This window comes from Mobula birostris, chromosome 20 (assembly GCF_030028105.1).
Source record: "Mobula birostris isolate sMobBir1 chromosome 20, sMobBir1.hap1, whole genome shotgun sequence".
Classification (NCBI taxonomy): domain Eukaryota; kingdom Metazoa; phylum Chordata; class Chondrichthyes; order Myliobatiformes; family Myliobatidae; genus Mobula; species Mobula birostris.
Genome location: NC_092389.1, coordinates 61,496,723 through 61,512,508, shown reverse-complemented (window position 1 = coordinate 61,512,508; position 15,786 = coordinate 61,496,723). Strand labels below are relative to the sequence as shown.

General features: G+C 45.1%; 1 protein-coding gene across 1 annotated transcript; it reads right to left on the bottom strand.

The window, feature by feature from the left end:
* Window positions 1–237: 237 nt before the first annotated feature.
* LOC140185272 (zinc-binding protein A33-like) lies at window positions 238–15,380 on the bottom strand. The gene is made up of 7 exons (XM_072238663.1): window positions 14,970–15,380; window positions 14,253–14,348; window positions 13,618–13,851; window positions 11,713–11,735; window positions 11,507–11,625; window positions 9,884–9,949; window positions 238–2,891 (listed from the first exon to the last, which is right to left on the bottom strand). Exons 1-7 carry the CDS (start codon window positions 15,378–15,380, stop codon window positions 2,275–2,277), a joined length of 1,566 nt encoding a protein of 521 aa, XP_072094764.1. The 3' UTR covers window positions 238–2,274.
* Window positions 15,381–15,786: the final 406 nt, after the last annotated feature.

Below are 15,786 nucleotides of genomic sequence, written 5' to 3'. Positions count from 1 at the left end.
TCAGGCTCACAATGGAATAAATGGAATTACAGAGGCATGAGAGAGGAGCTTGCCCAGGTGAATTGGAGGAGGATACGGGTGGGGTGACGGTGAGCAGAGGTGGCTGAGTATCTGGGAATAGTTTGCAAGGTGCAGGATAGACATGTCCCACAGAGGAAGTTCTTTCTTTCTTTCTTTTTAAATCATTTTATTAATTTTCCAAAATTATAAACAGAATAACAATATTGATACACAGAGATTGGAATAATCTTATTGCTGATAAGCACGTGCAAAAAAGATTTCAAATAATACAGGTATAATAGACTTCCAAACTCTTAAAATAATTAATTATAGAGGAGAAAGAAATAAAAAAATACAAAAAAAAAACCCAAAAAAACAAAAGACCCCCCCCCCTCGCCCCGAGAAAAAGCAAATGGAACTAAACAAGGCTAGACCAATATCTTAAATCGAACACATTCAGTAATGTTGTCAACTCCGCTCCTCTATTCATATATTTGGAGTTAATAAGAAGGATTCGGAAAGCTCAAATTACATCACATGAAAATGTTGAATAAATGATTCCCAAGTCTCTTCAAATTTAACCGAAGGATCAAAAATGTCACTTCTGATTTTTTTTTCTAAATTTAAACATGATGTAGTTTGGGAAAACCATTGAAATGTGGTAGGGAAGTTTAGGACTGTGTAAAACCTGAGGAAATGGCATTTCAGGTAGCAAAAGTGAGTGGGATGCTCGATTATTGGATGCTTTGAAAATCCAACAAAAGGCAACTAAAAAGCGATAAGAATGTTAAAGATGAAATATGAGGCAAACTAGCCAATAATATAAAGCAGGCCACTCAGAGTTTTTTCCTCAGTTAAATAAGGAGTGAAAGGGAGACAAGAGTGGATATTGGACCACTGGAAAATAATACTGGTGAGGTCGTAATGGGGGACAAAGAAATGGCAGATGAACTTAATGAATACTTTGCAGCAGTTTTCGCTGTGGAAGACACAGCAGGATTGAGTGACTTTGCTATTACAAAGGAAAAAGAGCTGGACAAACTCCAAGGTCTTTAGGTGGATAAGTCACCTGGACCAGATGGACTACATCCCAGAGTCCTGAGGGATGTTGAAGAGATAATAAATGCATTGGTCACGATCTTTCAAGAATCACTGGATTCTGGCATGGTCCTGTAGGACTGGAAAATAGAAAATTGCACTCTTTAGGAAGGGAGATAGGCAAAAGAGATGAAATTATAGGCCAGTTAGCCTGACCTCAGTGGTAGAGAAAGTATTGAAGTCTTTTATTGAAGTTGTATTTTCAAGGTGTTTGGAGAATAACGATGAAATAAGTCAATGTCAGCATGATTTCTGTGAAAGAAAACCGTGCCTAACAAACCTTTAGAGGTCTTTGAGGAAGTGAAGAGGATGGTGGACAAATGAGGGGCAGTGGATATCATCTACCTGGATTTTCAGAAGGCCTTTGATAAGGTGCAGGGGGCTTAGGAGTTCTCCTGCAAGAGTCCCAGAAGGTTGTTTCACATTTTCAGTCTGTGGTAAAGAAGGGAAATGCAATGCTGGCTTTTCTTTGAAGGGGAATAGAATATTTAAGCAAGGAGATAATGCCGATCCTTTATAAGACACAAGTTGGGCCGTACTTGGAGTTTAATCAATATTTTGGGTCCCATATTTCAGAAAGGAAAGGGGAGTCTCATTGAAACCTACCAAGTGTTGAAAGGACTAGATAGGGTGGATGTGGAGAGGTTGTTTCATGTGGTGGGGATATCCAGACTAGATGACACAGTCTCAACATTGAGGGGAGACCTTTTGAACAGAGGTCAGGAGGAATATTTTTAGCCAGAGAGTAGTGACCTTGTGGAACACTCTATCACAGACTGCGGTGGAGGCCAAGTCTGTGGGTATAGTTAAGACAGAGGTTGATCATTTCCTGATCGATCAAACCATCAAAGGACATAGTGAGAAGGCAGGGTTATGGGGTTGAGTGGGATCCGGGATCAGCCATGATGGAATGGCGGAGCGGAGTCGATGGGCTGAACGGCCTAATTCTGCTCCTGTATGTTATGGTCTTACCAAGAGTCACCCTGACCCCCCTCTCCCAGTCAGCACCACCCCCACCTGTCCAATTTAACCTGTCTCAGTGCGAGTGGACTTTAGGACCCGGGGGAGCTCAGGACCCGCCGCCCGCAGCTGCTGCTGAATCCGCGGTGTTTCAGTTCCGTTGTCGGATGCGGTGAACGAATTAAAATTAACGGATCGATAATTCTCATTTCCTGTTTATTCCACTCTCCGCACATTTATATTTACAGGGACTTTACTCCTGACGCCGATCCCGGGACCCGACCCGATTACAGACCTGGAGCAGATTCTCAGCCACTGGTTTACATCCCGAGGCCAGAAGAAAGGATAAAGTTTCCCTGTGAATTTATTCCCAGTGAAGGTGTGGAGATGGGACTTGGTCTCCGCGTTGTAAAATGAAACTGTCCCGGACTGGTAACTGAGATAAACTCCCACCCTCCCGGGAATGGGACCGGCAGAGAGACGGGGCCCAGGGGAGGGGATAAAACCAAAGAATAGGTCACAATCCCGATGTAACACGTCACCATCCCACCCGATGATCCAGAATCCGGTCTCCGGTCTCAGTCTGACCCGTCCCTTCCTCTCCACAGACTCTGCGGCGACTCCCAGACACCACCACCGATTCCCCGTCACCTCCACCTCCCAGTAATGTCTCCCCGATGTGAATCCCTCCGATCCCAGCACACATTCCCAGTTTGTGAATCTCTTCCCGGTGTCAGGAAGATCCCTCCGGGTCCGGGTCCATCTCACACTCTTCCGATCCTCAGACACCTCGAGCAGCGGACTCGCCGTTTCCACATCCAGGGTGACAGAGACTGGGGGGAGAAGCAGAGACTTAGAGAGTTCCGGGGGACCGGGGGGAGTCTCGAGCAGCGTGGCCCTGGGGATCGGAGGGGAGACCCTGACAACTCGGACCTGGAACCGGTGGAAAGGCCGCTGGGCCTCAGGCGTGCTCTGGTGGCCGACACGAACCTTTCCTGTGATTTGACCCTACGAAAGCAGATGGACAACTAATGTCTCCGCAAGGGTTTTCTCTGGACGGAGAGCAGAGAATTCCCGATCAAACAGACACAAAATGCTGGAGGAACCGAGCGGGTCAGGCAGCGTGTGTGGGGAGAGATTGACAGTCTACGTTTCAGGTCGACATCTTCCCTCAAGAACAGAAATAAACAGGGGAGATAGACAGCAGTTTAGTTTTTTTTTAGTTTAGGTTTTTTTTCCTCTTTATAAATTATCTTTTTCATGGTTAGTTAGTAAGAGATTGGGAGGCTAAACGACATTTGTTGCTTGGAATCTGTGCTTGTACATGCTAACCGTTATTAATGTAGTCCCAGTCTCTTTGTATCATTATTATTGTTATGTTTATTAACTTTGAAACAATAAAAAGATTGAAAAAGAGAGCAGAAACGAGTGCGGGAAAGGGGTGGATAAAGATGGGAAGGGGGTGGGTGAATGGATTTAAACAGGAGGTCACAAAGTTTCTTCGGCCCAACTTGTTCGTGCTGATCAAATTGCTTTAATGAGCTTGCCCCATTTGTCCATTATTCCTTTCACCTTTCTTATCCACGTACCTGGCAAGATGCATTTGAAAACATTGTCACTGTACCCATCTCTACAGTTGAGAAAGGGACTTTTGTGAACTTAGAGAATCCTATTCGCTGTCCAATATACCATGAATTTTAGTGTCACCTACAAACCTACTAACTATGGCACCTACACTATCGTAAACATCATTAATATGAATAACAAACCCCGCCCGGCCCCAGAACCGACCTCTGCAGGTCACAGGCCTCCAGTCCTCTGTGCTTGAGAGACACTTGGACAGACACTTCAATAGGCAAGGCACAGAGGGAGACTGACCTAATGCTGGCCAATGGGATGAATGTAGATGGGTAAATCGGTCAGCACAGAGGTGATGGGTTGAAGCGCACATTTCTATGCTGCACGGCGATGGCTCTGTGAACTGAATGGCTAAGAACCCCCAAAACCCTTCTCCCCTCACGAGTGCTGAGAATTCCAAACAGACAGTGACCCCTGACCCTTGACTCCTCAGACAAGGGAAACATCCTCCCTGTATCCTGCCTGCTGAGACCTGAAAGAATTTCGTGTTTCCCTGAGGTCTCCTCTCATTCCTCTCAACAGGGAACAGAGAACATAGAACAGTACAGCACAGGAACAGGCCCTACATTCAATGTTAACATTCATTTGTGAGTGTGAAGTGTGAAGTGGGGGAGTGTGAAGGTTCGAGATAGGAAAGGAGGTGATAATGGGAACCAGCAGGGGAGAGATAAACGGCAGATTGAACCAGAACCAGGTGGAGAAGGGGTGGAAGCCTGTAAGCCTGTGGGTGAACTGTGTGTGTAGACGTAACGAGAAGCTGGAGGGGGACAAAGATGGAGATCGGGATCCCTTTGTTCCCTTTCCCACAACCCCATCGCCCGCAGCCCCTCATTAGGACAGGGGGAGAATTTGCAGTGACCCTGAAGAAACACAGGTCCTGATGAAGTGTTTCAGATGAACTGTCGACTGTTTACTCTTTTCCATAGATGCTTCCTGACCTGCTGAGTTCCTCCAGCATTTTGTGTGTGTTGCTCCGCTTTAGATATACTCAGTTAATTGCCTTCACAGCTGCTTGTGGCAGATTCACTGTCCTGTGGATAAAGGAATTCCTCCTCATCCCTGTGCTAAATGGACATTCTCTCGTCAGAGGCTGTGCCTTCTGTTCTCGACCCACCCATTATGGGGAACATCCTCCCAACATAACTTTCTCCAAGTAGGTTAAGGGAGATAAGGCCGAGACCCTTCATCAGGACCTGTGCTGCTTGGATTTCCAGCATCTGCAGATTTTCTTATGTTTAATTTTTAAAGCAGAAGTTGATAGGTAAACTTCTTGACTAGTCAGGGCATCAAAAGTTATGCGGAGGAGGCGGGTGAATAGGGTTGAGACAAATAATAAATCCGCCATTCTTCAAAACTCCTGTGAGTGCAGGCCCAGGACCATCAAACACTCATCATATGTTAACTCTTTCATTCCTGGAATCATTCTTGTGAAACTCCTGGACGCTTTCTAAAGCCAGCACATCTTTTCTGATATAAGGGACCCACAACTGCTGACAATACTCCAAGTGTGGTATTGTCTGCATTTCTGGTTCCCCGAATATGGGGAGGATGTCATTACACTGGACAGGAAGCTTCAGGAGGATGTTACCAGGGCTGGTGTGGGGGTGGGTCTTGGGTAAAAAGCAGAGAGTGGTTGAGCTTGGGCTATTTATCTGTAGTGTAGGATGTTGAGGGATGACCCCTTATCGAGGTAAATACATTCATAACGGGCTGAGATAAAGGGAGTCTTTTTTTCCGGGAAATGGGAGTACAGAACCAGAGGGCTCAGATTGAAAGTGAAAGGTGATTTTTTTTTTATGAGGGATGTACGGGGTAACATTCTCACACAGAGGGAGGTGGGCAGATGGAATTTGCTGTCAGATGCTGTAGAAACAGGTAAAATTAAAATATTTTAAAATAAATTTAGTCAGGTACATAGATAGGAAATGGTCAGAGGGATTTGGGACAAACACAAACAAACGGGTCATGCTCAGGAAGACATCCTAGTCTAGCAGATGTATGAAGTGGGCCGTGGGTTCAACGTCTGTCAAACCCTCCCAGATCACCCTCCTGAGCAATCTCACCCTGGAGTCTGTCTGTGAACTGCTGATGTGACGTCACGTCAGAGGGCAGCTCTCTGCACAGAACAGGCAGACTGGGTAAGGACGGCAGATCTAATTCCTAGATAGGAATTTGTGCTAGCTTCTTCAGCCGTGTGTCACACTCTGATAGTATGTGTGTGTGTGTGTGCGTGTGTGTGTGTGTGTGTATGTGTTGATTGTGGTAAGTATCAGTGGGTGTGTGTACACCTTGAAGGAGAGTGTGCACATTGAAGCATTTGGACGTCACAGTGTGTCATCACATTTCTGGTGTGTGCTGGCAATGTGTGACATGTGTCTGCGTTGTTTAAATAAATAAATCACTGTGTCTGAAGAGATTAGTTTCCAGGTAACTGAGGAAAATAACAATGTACTACTGACTACAATCTGCCTGTCCTTCCTGTGTATGTGTGTGGAGGTGTTTTTTCTGGGCCGGTTATGCTGTGTGTGCTTCTCCCGAGCTGAAATCTTGACTGATGTCGATGCTGGGTGGTGTGCCTGGGCTCATTGTCACAATGCTAACCATTATATCTGATAACCATAACACCGTAAGAGATCGGAGCAGATTTAGGCCATTAGGCACATCGAGTTTGCTCCACCATTAAATCATGTCTGATCCTTTTTTCCCCTCCTCAGCCCCACTCTCTGGCCTTTTCCCCGTAACCTTTGATGCTGTGTTCAATCTAGAACCTATCAAGCTCTGCCTTAAAGACGCCCAACGACAGCCTTCCCAGCTGCCTGTGGTAACAAGTTCCACACATTCACCACCCTCTGGCTCAACAAATTTCTCAACATCTCTGTTTTAAATGGAAGTCTCTCTATCGTGAAGCTGTGCCTTGTTGTCCTAGACTCACCCACTATGGGAAACATCCTTTCCACATCTACTCTGTCTAGGCCTTTCAACATTTGAAAGGTTTCAATGAGATCTGTCCTCATCTTTCAAAATTCAAGGAGTACAGAGCTATGAAATGTCCTCGTATGATAACCCTTTCATTCCTGGAATCATCCTTATGAAATGAACCTTCTGCATCGCCAGCACATCTTTTCTTAAATGAGGAGCCCGAAACTGTTCACAGTACTCAAGGTGAGGCCTGAGCAGTGCCTTTTAAAGCCTCAGCATCACATCCCTCCTCTTGTATTCTCGACCTCTTGAATTGAATACCAACATTGCATTTCACTTCCTCACAACTGACTCTACCTGCAAGTTAACCTTCAGGGTGTTCTGCAGAAGGACTCCCAAGTTCATTTTCATCTCAGCTTTTTGGATTTTCTCCCCATTTAAAAAAAAATAATAATAATCCACACATTATTTCTACGACCAAAGTGCATGACCATGAATTTTCCAACATTGTATATCATTTGCCAATTTCTTGCCCATTCTCCTCATGCAAGTACTTGCACAGCCTGGTGAATGCAGCAGGCCAGGCAGCATCTCTAGAAAGAGGTACAGTCGACGTTTCAGTCTGAGACCCTTCATCAGGACTGACGAAGGGTCTCGGCCTGAAACGTTGACTCTCCCTCTTCCTAGAGATGCTCCTGGCCTGCTGCGTTCACCAGCAACTTTGATGTTTGCTGCTTGAATTTCCAGCATCTGCAGAATTCCTGTTGTTTACTCGTACAGCCTACCTGTTTCCTCAACACTACCGGCCCCTCCACCAATCTTTGTCTCAACTGCAAACTTGGCAACAAAGCCATCTATTCCATCAGCTAAATCATTGATATACAGCATAAAAGGAAGTGGTCCCATCCCCCACCCCTGCGGAACAGCACTAGTAACTGGCAGCCAACCCGAAACGGATCCTTTTACTTTCATTTGCTGTTTCCTACCAATCAGCCAATGTTCTGACCCTGCCAGTAACTGTTCTGTAATACTGTGGGCTCTTTACTTAGTAAGCAGCCTCATTGGCATCTTATCAAAGGCCTTCTGACATTCCAAATTTATAACATCCACTACATTCCCTTTATCTAACCTACTTATAATCTCCTCAAAGAATTCCAACAGGTTTGTCAGGCAAGATATCCCCGAAAGGAAGCCGTGCTAACTTGTCAAGTCTTGTCCCCTGTCATCAACCATTCCATAACCTCATACTTAAAAACTGACACTAATTTCTTCCCAATCACAGAGGTGAGGCTAACTGGTCTATAATTTCCTTTCTGCTGCCTTCCTCCTTGCTTAAAGAGTTGGGTGACATTTGCAATTATCCAGTCCTCTGGCACAATGCCAAGGTCCAGTGATTTTTGAAAGATCATTTCAAATGCCTCCACAATGTCTACCGTTACCTCTTTCAGAACACTAGGGTGCAGTTCATCTGCTCTGCGTGACTTGTGTACCTTTAGGTCTTTCAGTTTTTTGAGCACCTTCTCCCTTGTAACAGTAACTGAACTCACATCTCTTCCCTCGCACCCTTCAGCACCTGGCACAGTGCCAGTGTCTTCCACAGTGAAGACTGATGCAAAATACTCATTTAGTTCATCTGCCATCTCTTTATCCCCCATTATTACATACCAGGCCTCATTTTCTAGTGGCCCTATATCCACTCTCATCTCTATTTCATTTTTTTAACAATACTTGAAAAACAATTTCATTTTGTTTGCCAGCTTGTATTACAAAGACAGGTGTGTAAAAAGGATCACTGGAGATGCGAGGCACATCAACCACAAACACTACCAGTTGCTACAATCCGGGAAACGGTATCACAGCATAAAAGCCAGGATCAACAGGCTCCGGGGACAGCTTCTTCCACCAGGCCATCAGACTGCTTAACTCGTGCTGAGACAACTCTATTTCTATGTTATATCGACCAGCATGTTGTACATATTATTTATAAATTACTGTAAATTGCACATTACACATTTAGATAGAGATGTAACATACAAATTTTTACTCCTCATGTATATGAAGGATGTAAGATATTAAGTCAATTCAACTTAATTTCATATTCCTTTTTTCCCCTCCCCATCCTTCTCTTAATTGCCCTCCGTAGGTATTTAAAAGCGTCCCAATCCTCTGTCTTCCTGCTAATTTTTGTCTTGTTCTATGCCCTCTCTTTTGCTTTTAAGTTAGCTTGTCTTCCCTTGTCACCCACAGTTGTACTATTTTTCCATTTGAGTATTTATTTATATTAGGAATACATCTATCCTTCAGCTTCCTCATTTTCCCAGAAACCCACACCATTTCTCCTCTGCTGTCATCCCTGACAGCATCTTCTTCCAGTTTACTTTGGCCAACTCCTCTTTCAGACCACTGTAATTTCCTTTACTCTACTGAAATATTACGACGTCAGACTTCACTTTCTCCTTATCAAATCTCAAGTTGAACTCAGTCACGTTGTGAGCACTGTCTTCTAAGGGTTCTCTTACCTAATCACCTCCGGTTCAATACATAACACCCAATCCAGTAGAGCTGTTCCCTGAGCAAGCTCAACGAGAAACTGCTCTTTAAAACCATCACATAGAATTCAACAAATTCACTCTCTTGAGATCCATTACCCACCAGATTACCTGATTTCCTCAAATGACTTGCATGTTGAAATCTCCCATGACTATCATAACATTGTCCTTTTCTGTTTCCATTTGTAATCTATGGCTCACTTTCCAGCTACTGTCGGGATGCCTGTATGTGACTGCCATCAGTGTCATTTATATATTTGCAGTTCCTTAACTCTACCCACAAGAATTCAACATCTTCCAATCCTACGTCACATCTTTCTAATGATTTAGCAACAGAGCCACGCCACCCACTCTGCCTACCTTCCTATACAACCGATACAATTTGTAACCTTGGACATTCAGCGCCCAACTACAACCATCTTTTAGCCACAATTCAGTGATGGCCACAACATCATACCTGACAATCTCAAATACTGCAACAAGATCATGCACTTATTTCGTATACTCCACGAATTAAGATTTAACACTTTGCGTACTGTATCTGCTACAGGAAGGGTTCCGGCCCGAAACATCGACTGATCATTTCCACGGATGCTGCCCGACCTGCTGAGTTCCTCCAACGTGTTGTGAGCGTTGCTTTGACCCCAGCATCTGCAGATTATTTTGTGTTTGCTGTATCTGCTACCCTTTTTGATTCTGCATCCTGCCCTGATACTTACCCTGCTGGCTGCAATTTTGTCCTCTCATCTGTCCGCCTTTTGCTCCCCCAGAGATCCGAAGATACACTACGACAAAGATAGAAAAAGGTAAGCAGAACTCGGGTCCACGGCACCCACTACATCATCATGTGCCAGTTTCCAACCGGCTAAAATCGAGGAAATGCTTTGTTACAGTGGAGCAACTACGGCACGGAACATCCCCCCAAACATACAGGACTGACCTCTGGCAACAAAGAGAAGCCAGAACCCCACCAAACAATACAGTGCAAGACCCCACAGAAATGTTCCCAGACGGGGCACTGCTTGACAGACGGAAGTGGTGCACTCTCAACAGAGCGAGAGCGGGAGTTTGTAGGTCGGGAGACAATATGGTGAAGTGGGGTTTAAAGACCAGCGAATCCTGTGAGTGTGGCGAAAGGGTGCAAAATATTGAACACTTTCTGCGCAACTGCCCACTCTCACCTGATTTAGCTGACACTGACCTGCTCGACATCAACCAAACAACACTAGAGTGGCTGGTTGTCTGGTGTGGCAAGCTGTGATGATCTGTCCGCCCTATCTGACAGTCTGACTACACGCTATCTTTGCATTTTTACCATCAGTCCCATCCCTTCACTCCAGTTCCCAACCCCACCCCCACAAAATTAGTTGAAAGCCTCCTCAACAGCTCTATCACACCTCTCTGTGAGAATATTGTTCTTCCTCGGGTCCAGGTGCAACCCATCCATTTTGAGCAGGTCATTTCTCCACGGGACGAGATCCCAATGATCCAAAAACCTGAAACCCTGCCCCCTGCACCATCTTCTCAGCCATCTTTAATCTGCCAAATTATCCTGTGTCTACCCTCACCAGCATGTGGCACAGGCAGCAATCCAGAAAATGCAACCCTGGAGGTACTGATCTGAGCTTTCTACCAAGCTCTCCAAGTTCTATTTTCAGGATCTCTTTGCTTTTAATGCAATGTCATTGGTCCCGAAATATACCAACATATCTGGCTCTTTTCCTTCCCTCTCTAAAATGCCGCAGACACGATCCCAGCGTTCCTAACCCTGGTACCGTGGAGGCAACACACCGTTCGGGGGTCCCGTTCACGTCCATAGATTCTCCTGTCTGCTCCCCTGATGATTGAGTCCCCTATCACTACAGCTGCCCTCTTCTCCCTCTAACAACAGTGAGAGTTCTGATCCAGAAGGGGGAAGACCTGTGTCAGTCAGAGTCTGCACTCACAGCGCACGAAGGACTTGTGTATTTTTCTTACAATCCCGGTCACCACACTGATACCCATTTTTATTCCCTACAATATCATAAGATCAGTATTAATTTCCCAGCTCCTGTGGTAGGATTCAATCTCATGTCTTGGCATGTTAGTGCAGTGGCCTGGGATCAGGACACAGTGGTTCATCTGCCAGTCCCGTGTATTGGTTGTATTGTGACCCTGTGCTGGTGTGTTCAGGGGTCTGACATCTCCAGCTGAACATGTGACAGTGATGCCTCCCAGTCGGTGGGGCTGATGTGGAATAAATTTCAGTTCCCCTTCAGCCCATTATTACAGCAATCTTTGCTTCAAATTGGAGCTAAATTGAGTCTCATGAACAAGGAGAAATCAATCTTTGTAAGTATTACCTCGATTAATGGCATCAAGTGTTTCTCTCAGCACTGTGTTCAGCAAATAGAGGTGATCGAATTTTTCAACCGGTAGGGCCTCATCTGTCACTGACAATTCCTGGATATCATCGTTAACTCTGTAAACATTAAACTGTTGGTTATAAACTGAAATTTTGAACTATTTTACAAATCTATACAGGATTTCAGTAAAGAGCATGTCCTACCTCCGGTTCTGACAAGCTTCCTCCTGAAATAAATAAAAACACAAATCTGTTTAGTCTTACCGTCCACATCCTGAATTTCAACCAAATCATTACAAGGTGTTGAAAATTCCCACTCCCTCAGTCACTCTCACACACGGACAATACAGAAGCATGGGGTAAATTACAGAGAAGGGTTCTGAAAGTTAGATCATTACTGAGAGGATGAAACCTACAGGAAAGACAGGACGGGTTGTGCATTTTTATCTGGATTCGACGTCAGGGTGATAAGTTGGAGGAATTTACGGTCAGTGATGGATTTGATTGTGTGAAGTTGGACAAAGTGCCTCTATTTATGCGGAGATGAAATTCTAGTTGGAATTTAATAAATCCCGTAAGAAATTTAGTGAAGAAGATGTGGAGCTCATTGCCACAGGAGTGTTTGAAGCAGAACAGTAGAGAATGAATGTAATGGGGAAACTGGATAAACACACTAGAGACCATGAAGTTCGGGCACTGTTGCTCGGTGTGGTGAGTAGGTGGGAGGGGGCTTGTGAAGTAGGGAAATTGATAGGAGAAGATGGACCGAATGGACTGTTTATGATGGAGAATGGGATATAATCCCATGTGAAACTTATCCGAAAAAGTAAAGAAACAGTGAAAGTTTCGGTAACCTGATGTAAACCGTATAGAGAGGGTGGGTTTGATGTGTGGGTCGCATTCTTTGCTCTCAGTGATTGACAGAGAGACCCTCACACCCACCGCACCAGCCACACTCACAGCCTGTGTCTGGAACTGAGTGTTAACGGGAGTTTTAGAGGATATTTAGTTTGGTAATTAAGGACACAATCAGCAGTTCTGTGTTATGATCAGAGTAAAGCATTTCAGAGAAGATTGCATTCTGTCCTGGGATGTACAGAAGTTGTATAAATCCAATTCTGGAACAACAACCCTGAATACATGCATCAATTGTCTGGTGATAATAGTTTACTGTCATTTGTAAATGCTGTGTGTAAGAGCAACGTATCTGTTTTCTGTCTGCATTGGATTTTGTGTTGCGTGTTTATTATGGTAACTAGTTACGTGAGTGAGGATGTGGTTAAAGGGCAGGGAATAAGATATGTATTTGTGCTTTGCTCTGGGCAGTTTTGAGCTGCGGACGGATGGATGTCATATCATTTGTTGACCACTTCATTGCTGCTTAATTATGATTAATTACGCTTAAGTTTATTTGCTGCAAGATTGTACCTTGCTGATAAGGGATCGAATCAATACCTTCGATATTTTGGAACATGATTGTTGGAGCGATTGCAGGGCACATCATACAAGTATAACGCAGAAACATAGAAAATATACAACACAATACAGACCCTTTGGCCCACAAACCTGTGCCAAACATGTCCCTACCTTAGAAGTACCTAGGCTTACCCATAGCCCTCTATTTTTCTAAGCTCCATGTATCTATTCAGGAGTCTCTTAAATGGCCCTATCGTTTCCGCCTCCACCACCGCCGGCAGCCCATTCCACACACTCACCACTCTCTGCGTAAAAAAACTTGCCCCTGACATCTCCTCTGTACCTACTTCCGCGCACCTTAAACCTGTGCCCTCTTGTTTTAGTAAGTTCAGCATGCGAAAAAGCCTCTGACTATCCACACGATCAATGCCTCTCATCATCTTATACACCTCTATCAGGTCACCTCTCATCCTCCGTCTCTCCAAGGAGAAAAGGCCGAGTTCACTCAACCTGTGTTCGTAACGCATGCTCCCCAATCCAGGCAACATCCTTGTAAATATCCTCAATCTGTGCGAAGTCGCCAGCAGCAGCAATTGACTTGCTAGAATTGGCCGTTGTGCTGTGTTTATTTCAAATATACCACTGTTCATTTAGTGTCCTTTGACAGGAAAAAAATGAAATATAATCCCTCACCTTGAGAAATATCATACTGTCTTTTTGGTCCATCTGTTCCTTTAACTTTGTCATTTCCTCCTGAATTAACCTTATATTCTCTTGAATCTCTCGAAGATTTTTCTCCATGGGATTTAGAATTCTTGCCTCTTCCTTCCTGAGATCCCTGAGTACGCTCTGCTCTTTCTCAGTGATAATCTGGTGCAGTTCAGCGAACTGGGATGTGATGTGGGTCTGAACGCTGTGTGACTGTTCCTGTTGAATGAAAGATGAAGATAAATTTACCGTATTGCTGTGTTGTGTTTCCTTATGACATTAAGGTGACCATTCGGTCCATTAAAGTCCATGCTAGTTCTCAAACATTCCGGTCAACCTCATTCTCTGAAACATATTCTCCCTCATTGACCCATTAACTCCCACATGATTCACATACACACTCCCCCACCTTCACGGGGTTAATTGTAATTAACCATTTTTCCAGCGTGTTCTTGGGATCTGTCTGAAACTGTCGCGGTCACAGGGAGAACATACAAACTCCACACAGGCAGCACCAGGGGTCAGGATCGAACCCAGGTACTCTGCGATACTCTGCTGTTCTGCATTAAAGGGTGCAAAACTTTACAGTGATATCAGAAATTCCGCTCAGGAAACCTCACCCGAACTCCGGAAATCTTCTCTTTCTGTTGCTGCTCCTTTTCCAGGAAGTCTGATTTCTTTTTTGTGAGAGAGTCTAAGGAAGATTTTAGCTGATTCTGGAAGTCCGAGAGCGAAGGAAATTGAAAAAAAAAACAACAACAAGAGAAGAAACAAGTAATCAAACCCGATTATCGCACAAAATACCGGAGGAACTAGTGAATCAGGCATCATCTATTCAGGGGAAATAAATTGTCGACGTTTCGGGATGAGACCCTTCATTCAGACTGGGAAGGAATGGGGCAGAAGCCAGAATAAAAAAGGTCGGGATGAGAACCAGCTGACAGGTGACGGGGGAGACAACGTGAGGGGGAACGTGGGGGAGGGTGATGAAGGAGAAAACGGAGGGGGGGGATTTGGGTCTGTTTGGGGCCCTGAATGGTGACGAGGGAGGAGGTGTAGGAGTCAGGGGTAGCACTTGTCCCGCTTGCAGATATCTGGGTCAGGAGGGAGATCGGTGGGGAGGAGAGAGTGGAAAAGGGAATTATGTGGACAGCGATCCATATAGGGAGCCGAGAGTTGTCGTGGAGGGTGGGAGTGGGCTTTTGGATGGAAAGATGTGCTCCGTGGTAGAATCCCATTGTAAATGGCGAAAGGTGGGGGAATGATATGTTGTTTATGGAGGCTTGTGTCGTGGACAATGGGCGGTGTGGTGAGTTTCAAACTGGGGTTAGTTTTACCATGTAGATCTTAGCAGCTTCTTTAATCGTCATGAAGCGGTGCTCTCTGTGTTCCTGCGCAACTGCACAGATCAGACAGATCAGAGTCTTGTCCGTTTCACAAAACAGCTTCAGTTCTTCCTCATGTTCCTCGCAGTGAAGTTTACTTCCCTTCTCTTTCAGATTCAGGTTTAGATTTTGAATTTTATTAGTCAGATTCGCTAAGGCCCGATTGGCCCTGAGGGTGCGGTCAGCAAACACCTCTCTACATTCCGGGCAGGAGTTTCTCTCCTCCCTTTCCCAACACCGTGTGATACAAGAGCGACAGAAGTTGTGTCCACACTCCAGTGACACCGGATCGGTGAAGAAATCCAGGCAGATGGGACAAATTACCTCCTCGGTTAAACTCTCGGTCGGTCCTTTCGAAGCCATGTTAACTGCCAGCACTTCCTCATTGAGAAAGCTTTCACTTTCGGGGAACTGCAAATCCCCTGCAGTACCGCGATTGTCCACTACACGCGCTGCAGTGTCAGGGAATCATGTCGCTGCCTGTGTCAGTGGAGAAAAATCGTGGTGATTTCCACACCAGTGTGGGATCGGAAACACATTACGCAGGTCGGAAGTGAAAAAAAATAACTCGGCCATGGACTGCCCAAGCCCGGCTGCAAAAGGAGGAGGGTTGGTTATGGGGCGAGCAATCCCATCCCGTAAAATCCCAGTGCGACAGAAACGTCCACTGAATCTCCAAAGGCCTCACCCCTGCGATTGGAAATCCCTTCCTCTGGAAGTACCTTGCAGAAAAAAGCACAGGACTGGACATTCCACGTTATTTTGTTTT

Bases quoted from the DNA above. Each gene is read 5' to 3' on its own strand.
- LOC140185272 (XM_072238663.1), bottom strand. From the start codon at position 15,380: ATGGCTTCGAAAGGACCGACCGAGAGTTTAACCGAGGAGGTAATTTGT. The intron at 11,736-13,617 runs GTGAGGGATTAT...TATTTATTTCAG, and splicing joins ACAGTATGATATTTCTCAAG to GAGGAAGCTTGTCAGAACCG. The intron at 2,892-9,883 runs GTAAGTATCAGG...TTCTCCCCCCAG, and splicing joins ACAAAATTGCAGCCAGCAGG to TCTCTGTCACCCTGGATGTG.